General features: G+C 39.5%; 1 protein-coding gene across 6 annotated transcripts in view; it reads left to right on the top strand.

Moving 5' to 3' along the window:
- Positions 1-12500, top strand: part of cep290 (centrosomal protein 290) — a 43527-nt gene that overhangs the window by 6391 nt on the left and 24636 nt on the right. For 5 of the 6 annotated variants that reach the window (XM_085412961.1, XM_085412958.1, XM_085412956.1 and 2 more), the window contains 12 exons: positions 2362-2485; positions 6034-6206; positions 6577-6739; positions 6873-6973; positions 7065-7131; positions 8776-8897; positions 9140-9215; positions 10242-10357; positions 10790-10954; positions 11865-12014; positions 12108-12223; positions 12308-12410. In XM_085412961.1, coding sequence (XP_085269087.1) covers positions 2362-2485; positions 6034-6206; positions 6577-6739; positions 6873-6973; positions 7065-7131; positions 8776-8897; positions 9140-9215; positions 10242-10357; positions 10790-10954; positions 11865-12014; positions 12108-12223; positions 12308-12410 — 1476 coding nt within the window. The remainder of the gene's footprint in view (positions 1-2361; positions 2486-6033; positions 6207-6576; positions 6740-6872; positions 6974-7064; positions 7132-8775; positions 8898-9139; positions 9216-10241; positions 10358-10789; positions 10955-11864; positions 12015-12107; positions 12224-12307; positions 12411-12500) is intronic. The other variant, XM_085412957.1, reaches the window with a different exon arrangement.

Genomic DNA, 12500 nt, shown 5'->3' with positions numbered 1-12500 from the left:
CGGGTCAATTCCGACCCATAGACATTTACATCAAGAAAAGACAAAAAAAGTTTGTTTTTTTCAGCAGTAGACCTTTAATATAAACTGGAAAAAAAAGAAAAAGTCCTCTCCTCCTTTGTTTTGGTTATAGCCGTGGGTAATTGTGGGCTTTTTATCACTTCCCAATGATACAGCTTCACCTCAGTTTCCTTTGTGAAGTTCTTGTCCGAGGTCATATCTGGTAAAAAATAAAATAAAATATCACAGCTGATATTGTGATCCTGCAGTCCAGTGGTCATATGGAGGACCACACATTTTCATTGTTTCTTCTCAGGAGTGCCACTCACAGCTTTGACTGTGAAAATCTGTACATTCCAGGCATAGTTGGTTTTTGCATCACAGGCTTCCCAGATTTTTCTGCTGTTTTTCCCTGGCTTACTGGGTATATATTGCCGGAAGGGGCATTTTCCTGAAAAAGTGGACAAGACGTTCATCCACTGTCACTGGCCCTGGGATGAACATCAGTGGAAGAAGCTGCACTCATCTCTCCCAGACATCCCTGATGGGAGCAAGCTTGTCAGACCTCGGTCTGGTCTCTCTGTTGTCAAATCTGAGGACTCTTGAATCAAAATGATATCAAATGTGTGAAGTGACATCGTTGCCCAGAAAATATTTCTGCCTGTCGATGCATCCCATAGACGATCAGTGGCCTCATTGCAGCATCTGTACACTCCAGCAAGAAGAACACCAATGAAAGCATCCAGGTATTCCTCATCATGTCGCCACGGACTTTTTTCCCTTCAAGGTTTATCATAGTAATGATGATTCTTTCTAGTGACAATGGCATAAATATCTCAAAACATCTCTTGATGTCACTGACTTTGGTCAGAGCAAACCTTGTGATTCCAGGGGTCATTTTGATGACATTTGCAGCAGCTGCCCTGCCATGTACATCATGAGGTACTGAGCTCCAAAAGATCTTACCATTTTTGGACTTGAATCTTTCAGCAGGAGTAGCTTCAGCACCAGCGACCTCCACCTCTGATCAGATGTGTCTGTGTCTTCTGGATGATAGTCCACATTGCCTTCCTCTGTAGAAACCTGCCCATCTGAATCGCTATGCTGCTCTGTGTCCTCTCCTTCATTTTCACCAAAAATATGATCCTGAACTTAGCTCACTGTGAATCTTCTTCTCATTTTTTGTATGCTGCAAATTGTAAATGTGCACTCTGGAAGTCAAATGGCCACTCAAATAGTGAATTCACCTCACATGCCCGTGTTTATTTTGTTTTGTTTTTGTGTGGGTATACTGCAAAAAAACATGCAAAATAAGAATCCCCTAAAGCTCATATGATTAGGAGAGGCGCTTGCTGTAAGTGTTTTAGCTGACAGTGCACTTATGATTTCAGTTTTGACTTTAATTATTGCTTTATACTCATAATATTATACCTGGGTCGAAACCGACCCTAACAACACAAAGGTCATAATTTCAACTAGGGCATTTTATAATTTAGTGAAAATATTTTTTTTTTGTTTTATTTTGTAGAAATAGAGGTTCCTGACAAAGTCAAAAAGCCTTGATACAATAAACAAATGTCTGTGATTTTTTTATGCATTTGAAATTTAAAATGGGTCGGTGCCGACCCTAACACGAGAGGAGGGTTAAAAGTGATTTGGGGACGTTTTATAACACATTTCACCACAGACTTTGTTATTAATGGATCTGAGTGTTGTGCTTGGATATACATCTATGTTATTTTATGTCACCTTATCATAGAAAAGATTTTTATTTTACCCACATTTTTTTCTGAGGACGTTTGCTTAAATAGAAAGAAAAGCATACTTTTACTTCACTGTTGCCAAAAAAGTAAAACTAAAACAAAACAGTTTGTTACAGATATAATTCTTATCAACCTTATATGCATAAATAAAATACTGTGATAAAATAACCCTATGTACATCTTAAATGCTCGGGGGGGGTCATTGTTTATACGTTTATTTTTATTCTTTGGAACAGGGGCATCCTAATTTGGAGGTTATAGTCATATCTTGTTTTCCACCTATCTGTATCTATGTGTATGTCATGTTTCTTCTTTTGGTTCTCTCTCTTTGCCCTGTCTTTACATATAAATCTATCCTTCCTTCCATGTCTCTTGCTGCCCTGGGTCAGGTCATATATGAGCTCTGCGCTGTAAGTTTCATCCATCGTGGGCCTCTTATCTTGTAACCTCCCGTTGTTTTCGGTCCATAACGTTCTCCAACAATGAATGTGTAAATATTTATGTGTGCCACAGCTGTGTAAAATGTGTCTAACATTGAAATCCTGATAATTCTGTGTTTTGTGTTGTGTTGTGTTTTGATTTTGTGGTGAATATCCTAAAGGTTGTCCAAGAGCGTGATAATCAGATCAAGATGCTGAGTGAGCAGGTGGAGCAGTATACAGGGGAAATGGAGAGGCACACCCTACTTATTGAGGAGCTAAAGACATCTACGAAGAAAGACAGAGGTTTATACATCCCTGTTTAATTTATCAAATGTTGTTCATTAGCCTCTCTTCTGACAGTTGTTGATTGCAGACATTTGTAGTTACGGGGGAATGCCCAAAAAGAGCAAACTGTAGACCAACAGGTTAAGTTAACCTTAAAAAAATACCAAACATCAAAATATAATCATCATAAAAGATATATGTTCTGAATATATCTGAATTTTTGAGATAGATGTTTTGGTTTTATGTTGTTTTTTTTTGTTTGTTTGTTTGTTTTTTACATTTTTGAGATTCATGATTAGACTAAAATTTAAACTGTTTAAATTAGAACTGATAAAACATGGTTGCATGCCTAAGAAGGTAAATGGCTCAGAACTTGCAGGTGCCACTGAGCAGTTTATGTATTTTAATGTGAGTCAGATTTTTCCCAAGTGTTTTTTTTTTCTTTAAACAGAGCAAGGGATTTTGGACATAACATTTCTTAGCATATTAGCTTTTTGGATTTTTTTTTTTGTTACCAGTGTCAGTGTTATTAGCCCCCAAAAAACTGACCTTTTAATGAGACATAGGAGAAACCACAAACCACTGATGTGCAATGAAGAGCTTAAAGCTTATGCTCAAAGCTTGTAACATCGAGTTAAAACTGAGTGTCATCATCAGTGTTTCCAAGTATCAAGAACTGGAGTAATCATCAAGAATTCCAAGGAGTTGCCACAAAGCCTGGAAGTGAAAAATTTCAAAGAAAGAAAACTAGTGAGAAATGTGCTCAGACATACAGTGGGGCAAAAAAGTATTTAGTCAGCCACCGATAGTGCAAGTTCCCCCACCTAAAATGATGACAGAGGTCAGTAATTTGCACCAGAGGTACACTTCAACTGTGAGAGACAGAATGTGAAAAAAAAAAAATCCATGAATCCACATGGTAGGATTTGTAAAGAATTTATTCGTAAATCAGGGTGGAAAATAAGTATTTGGTCAATAACAAAAATACAACTCAATACTTTGTAACATAACCTTTGTTGGCAATAACAGAGGTCAAACGTTTACTATAGGTCTTTACCAGGTTTGCACACACAGTAGCTGGTATTTTGGCCCATTCCTCCATGCAGATCTTCTCGAGAGCAGTGATGTTTTGGGGCTGTCGCCGAGCAACACGGACTTTCAACTCCCGCCACAGATTTTCTATGGGGTTGAGGTCTGGAGACTGGCTAGGCCACTCCAGGACTTTCAAATGCTTCTTACGGAGCCACTCCTTTGTTGCCCGGGCGGTGTGTTTTGGATCATTGTCATGTTGGAAGACCCAGCCTCGTTTCATCTTCAAAGTTCTCACTGATGGAAGGAGGTTTTGGCTCAAAATCTCACGATACATGGCCCCATTCATTCTGTCCTTAACACGGATCAGTCGTCCTGTCCCCTTGGCAGAAAAACAGCCCCATAGCATGATGTTTCCACCCCCATGCTTCACAGTAGGTATGGTGTTCTTGGGATGCAACTCAGTATTCTTCTTCCTCCAAACACGACGAGTTGAGTTTATACCAAAAAGTTCTACTTTGGTTTCATCTGACCACATGACATTCTCCCAATCCTCTGCTGTATCATCCATGTGCTCTCTGGCAAACTTCAGACGGGCCTGGACATGCACTGGCTTCAGCAGCGGAACACGTCTGGCACTGTGGGATTTGATTCCCTGCCGTTGTAGTGTGTTACTGATGGTGACCTTTGTTACTTTGGTCCCAGCTCTCTGCAGGTCATTCACCAGGTCCCCCCGTGTGGTTCTGGGATCTTTGCTCACCGTTCTCATGATCATTTTGACCCCACGGGATGAGATCTTGCGTGGAGCCCCAGATCGAGGGAGATTATCAGTGGTCTTGTATGTCTTCCATTTTCTGATGATTGCTCCCACAGTTGATTTTTTCACACCAAGCTGCTTGCCTATTGTAGATTCACTCTTCCCAGTCTGGTGCAGGTCTACAATACTTTTCCTGGTGTCCTTCGAAAGCTCTTTGGTCTTGGCCATGGCGGAGTTTGGAGTCTGACTGTTTGAGGCTGTGGACAGGTGTCTTTTAAACAGATGATGAGTTCAAACAGGTGCCATTCATACAGGTAACGAGTGGGGGACAGAAAAGCTTCTTACAGAAGACGTTACAGGTCTGTGAGAGCCAGAGATTTTCCTTGTTTGAGGTGACCAAATACTTATTTTCCACCCTAATTTACGAATAAATTCTTTACAAATCCTACCATGTGGATTCATGGATATTTTTTTTCACATTCTGTCTCTCACAGTTGAAGTGTACCTCTGGTGCAAATTACTGACCTCTGTCATCATTTTAAGTGGGGGAACTTGCACAATCGGTGGCTGACTAAATACTTTTTTGCCCCACTGTAAGTGAACGACTTAAAAAAAAAGTGGGAATTGTAGTCTCAAAGAAGACAGTCACTAGAACCTTGCACAGGAGTGAACTCCTAGGTTGCAGTCAGCCTGGAGAAAGATTATGCACACTGGAAACTCGGCCTTTGAGACGAAACTAGAGCTCTTTGGCCTCAGAGATGTTGTTTATGTTTGGAGGAAGAAGGGAAAAGTGTAAAATCAAAAGAAAATCACAGTGCCATATAGGGTGCATCTGGCTTGTCATTTTGTCTTCCAGCACATCATGATCCCAGCACGTAGTACACTACTGGAACTTTAACATTATGCACTCCACACTGTATATAAATGCCACTTGTTTTGCACATATTCAACTCTGTATATTTTATATATTTTATTATTATTATTATTATTATTATTATTATTTTTTTTTTTTTTTTTTTTTTTTTTTACTATTTAATTTGTAAAAATGTGTATACACACACACACACACACACACACACACACACACACACACACACACACACACACACACATACACAGGAAAATATTTAGTATACACATCCAGAAATGCATACACTATTATATATTGTACATATATTTATTAGTTTCAGGTTGGCCATTCTTGTATTTTGCTCGTTTGTGTTGTTGTGTTTGCACATCTCTGTTGCTTGTGGGGCTCGCACACAAGAATTTCACTCGCATGTGCTGTGCCAGTGTGCCTGCACATGTGATGTGACAATAAAAGTGATTTGATTTGATTTGATTTGACGTAGTAGCATCCAGAAATCCAAAGTGAACTTTACTGTATGGCTTCCAGAAAGCCCTGACTTGAATCCCTTTGAAAATGTGCATTGTAAACTGAAGACAAAATTTCTGCCAGAAAACCATCAAATCTGGAGGAACTTGAAAGATTTGCCAAAGAACAATGGGCTGAAATTGCTCAGGAAACATGTGCGAGACTGTTGTTAAAAGGCTGTTTATTCAGCAAAAAAAACCCTGGTGATTGGGTTCATCATTTTGACCCTGGTAGTTTTAGCTTTTTGTAAAAGAATTTTGCCTCATATATCTGTCTGTCTATCTATCCACACACACACACACACACACACACACACACACACACACACACACACACACACACACACACACACACACACACACATATATGCATAATTGCAATTACATTTGTCATTTGTTCTTGAAGGCCTCCCACCTACCTTACAGCAGAAGAAAATGGAGGGGCTGAAGTTAAGGCTAGAAGCTGCAGAGACAAGAGCAACGGAAGCAGAGCATGCGGTAAAACTAGCAGAAGCTCATGCTGAGGAAAAAGACAAAGCACTTATTGAGGCTTCAAACCGCTTGAGCCAATATGAGTCTGTAAGTCTGCAAACATATTTTTTGTTCCTCATTTTTTTCTGTTTTATTTTGGCTTTCAGTAAAATGTTTGCAGCCAAATTAAATTATTTGTGACTTAATTTCCAGGAATTGATGCATGTGATTTTTTTTTTTTCCTTTCCCCATCCATCCTCACTTTTAATAGAGACATTGAAATGACAATGTGACTATGGTGTGATCCACGTGCTTTTTTTGGTCTACAAACATGGTGTTTGTTTTTCACCATGCCAAATCACATCCTGATTTCCACAAAAAGCATATGAGTTAAAAACAAGGAAAAAAGACATTTAGACAAGACTTGCTTTTTGGTGAATGAAACACTTTGAACAACAACTTGGTTTCTGTTTTACAGGGCACTTATGGCCTGGAAGCAGCCATTGCAGAGATCAAAGAGTGTAAAAATCTAATTAGAGAGAGAGAATGTGAGGCAGAGGCCATGACCAAAGAGATCAACCAGCTTGAGATGAGAATCAATGACCTCATGGACGAAAACGAAGGTTTTAGAGAAAAACTAGGTCAGATGTTTTTTTTTTTGTTTTTTTTTTTTAACTTGAATGGTCACATTGCTCAGTATATTTAGACAACACTCACTGACGTGGAACTATAAAATTAATTTAGCTTTTGTTTATACTGATCTTGACTCCGAAGGTCTGGAACCAAAGCAGGAAGTGGATCTGACAGAGTTTAGGCGTGCCACAGATCTCAGACAGCGCCGGTACAAAGCAGAAAACCAAGTGCTCACCAAAGAGGTATAGTGGGAATTATACTGGTTAAAGCCAATATTTTTATATGTAATTTTGCTCATGAGCGTCTTCTACTAACACCCTGATTATTTTCTAGATTGAACGACTTGAAGAGGAAAGACTGGAATTAAAGAAACAAATCAGACGCATGGTGAAGGAAAGAGGTGACATTAAAATCACTCGGTTTAATTCCACAGATTGTTCCTTTAAAAAGTATATTTGTATATCAGCAACTCTTTTCACCCATTCTGAAAAGCTCATGTGTAGTTGGTTCACCACATCTATCGTGTAAGGCAGGGGTCGGCAACCTTTCTGATGATGAGTGCCATCTAAAATTTTATCAGAAGTCAGTGTGCCATATGATTGCATTAGCAATAAATGTAATAATGCTCTATATGAACAGTTACACACTATATAGAACCACTTTATAGAATTATATTTGTTCGCAGATGTTGGCAGCTATCAGTGAATAGTTATCAGCTATTTTGAAACAAAAAAAAGACACTTTTTATCCATAACAAGAACTCCATAACAGCAAATGAACTGTACAACAGAAAATGTGTGTTTGTTAATACAGGGATACACATGTTAATGTGATCTCTCGTCTCCCACTCAGAGACACAGGTCTCTGTGTGTCCAGCATTCAGACGGCTACCTGAGGACACTCATGTGAGAGAAAATCTGTTCACACAGATATGTAGAGCCAAGTACTCTCAATAAGGCCTCTGCAATGTTCTGAAGACAGTTAAACTTGTCAGGTAGTGATGTCCAGCAGGTGAAAATATAAGCTCCATGAACACGCACAGTTGTGGATTCCAGCTGCGTTTGTAGTTCTGCAAACTTTGACCCCCACAGAGTCGAGCTTTTCAGTTCAATCAGCTGTATTTCTATGTCCTCTGTCCAGCCAGTTAATGCGAGACAAATCTAGCTGCTCATTAAAGCTTTCTGGTTTGATCAGAAAAGAAAACATTGGTCCATACACCTGAAAGTCCTGAAAACGCATTGTGAATTCTGTCTTGAGTCTACGGCTGTATTGGTGTATTTCTGCGGTGCTGATGCTGCGCTGAGCGGACAGCTCCTGAAGCATTTCAGAATCAGAATCAGAATACTTTATTAATCCCGAAGGAAATTTGAAGTGTTGGAATGTGGAAATTTCAACATCGCTTGAAAAAACTGCCAGCTAGCCACATCCCTGTTATTTTTAGCCAACTATAAGTTGAATCTGGTAGTTGGGGTTGTTAGCTAAAATACCGTCATTAAGAATTGGCACAACTATGCGAGCTCATTTGCGATGTGCACCACTGGCCTGGCCAATAATTTTTTAATGCACCTTCTCAGATTAATTCACTGTGCGTTGTGCGCCGTGCCATCAGTTAACCCAGCTGGCGCACGTGCCCAGGGTTGCCGACTCCTGGTGTAATGTCTCCACAAACAGGCACATAGGCCTCAGTAAGGAGCCTTGTCCACTATGTTAATGTGAAATTTATGTCTCTCAAATCCAGTTGTCCCCTATTATATACACAGACATGAAACCTACAACACTCCTTTAAGGTTCCCGGTCAGACCAAACTCATTTTCATCCTTTTGTGACACTTGCTGTCAGTTTTAATGGAAGGGACATATGAACACATTGGCCCGATGATATCTTTTCCTTGCAGGGTTTTTCCACCTAAAATGTATTTGTTTGAACCAAATCTATTGGTTTAGCTTGTACAAAAGGAAGACATTTAGCTATTTTTCTCCTGACTTCTCTTGAATTTTGAGTTTTGTTTCAGACATACATTTTAAAAAATGTTGCTCTTAATCAGCTGTGTCTACAGGGATTCCACAGTCAAGCTTACTGCTGGAGGAAGATGTTAGACCGAGCAGGGCGGCACAGCTGTCGCTCAATCAGAGTGGCATGTACACAGATGAAGAAACCAGGCGCAAAGTAAGACTCTCAGTAGTGACATCACCTCTTGCCACCTGACTTAGTGCCCTATATTAAAAAAGAAACATTCTCATCAAACAAACTAAGTGAGAATTATAATTTTATTTCATATTATTCAGTGAAGAATGCACCCTTTGTTGCATATTGCTTCCCATGGAATACCATGGTATACCATGGGAAAGGGTTATGTCAAAGTTTTCAGGGTTTTTAATTTGAAACGTTACGTTAACACTGCATTTCAGAATGAGTACCTTGAAAAAGAGTTAAGCAAAAAGGAGCGAGAGCTGGAACTTCACCGGACCCAGTTTCAGGTCAAATGTAAGTGTAGTCCTGCTCTGACTTCCACTTAAAGTTCACACAGATGTTTTTACACTTGAGTCACTGTAGCATCTGTACATTATGTAATGAGACGATGATCAATGCAATATATACTGTATTGCCAAAAGTATTCACTCACCCATCCAAAAGATTGAATTCAGGTGTTCCAATCACTCTTAGGCATAAAGACTGCTTTTACATATGTTCATGAAAGAATGGCTCGCTCTCTGGAGCTCAGTGAATTTTAGTGTGGGACCGTGATACAATTGGCAGATTGTGATTGGCAATCCATAATCTGATGTATGAGTCTAGGTTTGGCGGTTGCCAGGAGAACAGTACTTGTCTGACTGCATTGTGTCAAATGTCAAGTTTCAAATCTGGTGGAGAGGGGATTATGGTGTGGGGTTGTTTTTCAGGAGTTGGGCTCAGCCCCTTTGCTCCAGTGAAAAAAAAACTCTCAATGCTTCAGCAAGACATTTTGGACAATTTCATGCACCCATGCAGTCTTGTGGGAAGAGTCTGGGGACGGGCCCTTCCTGTTCCAACTTGACTGTGTACCAGTGTACAAAGCAAGGTCTGTAAAGACATAGAAGAACAAGTTTGGTGTGGAAGAACTTGACTGGCCTGCACAGAGTCCTGACATTAACCTGACAGAACATCTTTGGGATGAATTAAAGGGGAAGCTTCTGAAAGAATGGTAAAAAAATTCCCATACACACTCCTAAACCTTACGGAAAGCCTTCCCAGACGAGTTGAAGCTCTTACAGCTGCAAAGACATCACATTAAACCCTTTGGATTAAGAATGAGATCCCACTCAAGTTCATTTGTGTGTGTGTGTGTGTGTGTGTGTGTGTGTGTGTGTGTGTGTGTGTGTGTGTGTGTGTGTGTGTGTGTGTGTGTGTGTGTGAAGGCAGACAAGCGATTACTTTTGGCAATATAGTGTATTTAAAACATTTTTATCTGAATGATTTATCTCTGGGGTACTGCTTCCCCATTGTTATTCATTCCTGTGCATGAACTCTTAGTGGAAGAACTTTCAAAGGTGAAAAAAGATCTGGAGGCTGCTCTGAAAGATGCCCTTCAAGCAATGAGGATTAATCAAGAGGCTGTTTCTGTTCCTAATCTGGAAAGGTTGGCCAATGTAAGTATGCATGAAAACTGATGTGAAACAGTGCTTAGTTTAAGACGACATTTGATTAATAGATAGTGTTTTTCAACGTGTTTCACACGGGCTCACTTTACATCATGCCTTTACACGTAGATAAGCTGAAAACTATGGACTTTGTCACTCGTCTGCATTTTACCGTTGACCTTGTCATTTGATGAAACACAGGGTTTGCCTCATAGCAACCTGATAAACAAATGTGGTTAGCTTCAAAGAAAAAGGCAAGAAAGCCATGCAACATACCAATCAGCAAGGAAGTAGCAGATGCTAGCACACACCAAACACATGAAAATCAATCTTGGATAGTGGCATAAATGTATTTTTATCCTCTACAACTGTTGCATCGAGGATTTGAGAATAGCTGGGGGGTTTTGGGGGTGGCAGTAAACTTTACTCATTCTCCTACAGGCTTTAGATGTCAGTGGCATGGGTGGCCAGTCTGAGTCAGCCCCACACTTCAAGTCCCAAATACACCAGCTGGTGGGGAGAAATGAAGAACTGAGGCAGGAGCTAAAATCAGCTCGTGAGGAGGCAACCGGCAGCTTGAGTCAGCTTGCCAGAGCCAAAGAAAAGGTAGATTAATATGATTTAAGTTAATTACACAAATTAATAATGTGGTGGACTGGCAGCTTTATTTGGCCATATTTCTGTCTTTAGCAAGAAAACAAAGCGGTATGATTTCTCAACTTTCTCAAAGCCAAGCATGTATTAAACTCTAGTTATGGAAGCCCAAATCCCAGTGGTAATGGTTGCGTGTTTCTTCTCCAAATCAAAAAAAATTATTTTCTTATGTAAAAGTTTGTAACCACTGAAATATAAAGATTTATGAAGATAGCTGCATGCCTGGCATGGGCTCCATGGCGGAGAGTCATTAACATGTCTAGAAGATATTTTTTTCCTTTTTTTTTGGCCTGGTCAGTCGCCTGTTTTTGATATCTGCTACTTCTGTTTCATATAATGAGAGAAACGAGGTAAACAAACTTCTGTCTCAACTGTTCAGCATGCATTCAGTTTCAATTTTCAAAATGATAAAACTTTCTTACAAATAACACTTAACAAAAGCCACATTATCCAGAACACAGACAGTAACAATTTTGTTTAAAATGGGGAAGCCTCCTTTACAGAACTCCTCTGCCATTTCTCCAGTTTTATTTTCAAATAAGATTTTCTCTTTTTGTTGATTATTCTTTTTCATTATTTATTCCTTTGTCTGATAATTTTTTTCACAAGTAGTGTAGTGTTATTTTAATCATCTATGTATTACTGCCTTTAGTCTCAATAATGTTTTGTTACCTTATGTTTGTGGTACATTACAATGGCCTCCTCACATTCAGTAATCAAGCAATCCATGCCGTATTGTCCCAAACTGTGCTAAATAATACTTTGAATCTAGAGACAAATGCAGGAACTTTTTGATAAACAACACAACGTTTAATAGCCAGGTTTTGCTTGTGATTTTTTTTAAATTATCTGTGCCTGTTAGATATGCCAACTTGAAAGTGAGTTGGAGTTGCTCAGGAAGTCTGGCAGTAATGGAGTCGTCCTCAGACCTCTGACCCTTCCCGAGGGCCTGGAGCCCAGCAGCACTGAAGTCATCAGTTCCCTGAATGAGTACGCCGTTCGACTCCTTCAGGTTAGTGTCGCTGTCTTCCAATAATAAGGTTGGGAAGAACTATAAACTAATTGTTTCAAGTAAAATCTAAATAAATTGATCATAATTATTTAGGAGCTCAAAAACAAGGAGGAAAAAATGCAGAAACTTGCAGGTGCTCTGGAAGAATACAAGGAGAAATTTTCTGTTATTAGCCATCAACAGGGACTTCTCTACAAAGAGTACCTGAGGTGGGTTATCATGAAAGGTTTTGCGCATTGTGGGTGATTTATTTACATGTAAGAATCTCAAATATTTTCCTGTGTTTTTCTCAGTGAGAAGGCAAAGTGGCAGAAGGAGAAGGAGACATTCACAGAGATGAAGAACAGGCTGGACAAACAAAAGCAGGTGGATGACGTTAAAATCAAAGAGTTCAGTGTAAGTCAGCTTTAAAAGGTTAATAATACTTAAATGCTACAAGATGCACTGTGTTTATTTTGCAAACACTTTCAATGTGGCTCTCATTCA

This window comes from Rhamphochromis longiceps, linkage group LG7 (assembly GCF_057381845.1).
Source record: "Rhamphochromis longiceps isolate RC_006_pf linkage group LG7, R_longiceps_female_GT1.1, whole genome shotgun sequence".
Classification (NCBI taxonomy): domain Eukaryota; kingdom Metazoa; phylum Chordata; class Actinopteri; order Cichliformes; family Cichlidae; genus Rhamphochromis; species Rhamphochromis longiceps.
Note: the sequence above shows the minus strand (reverse complement) of the source record. Positions and strands in the feature narration are given on the sequence as shown.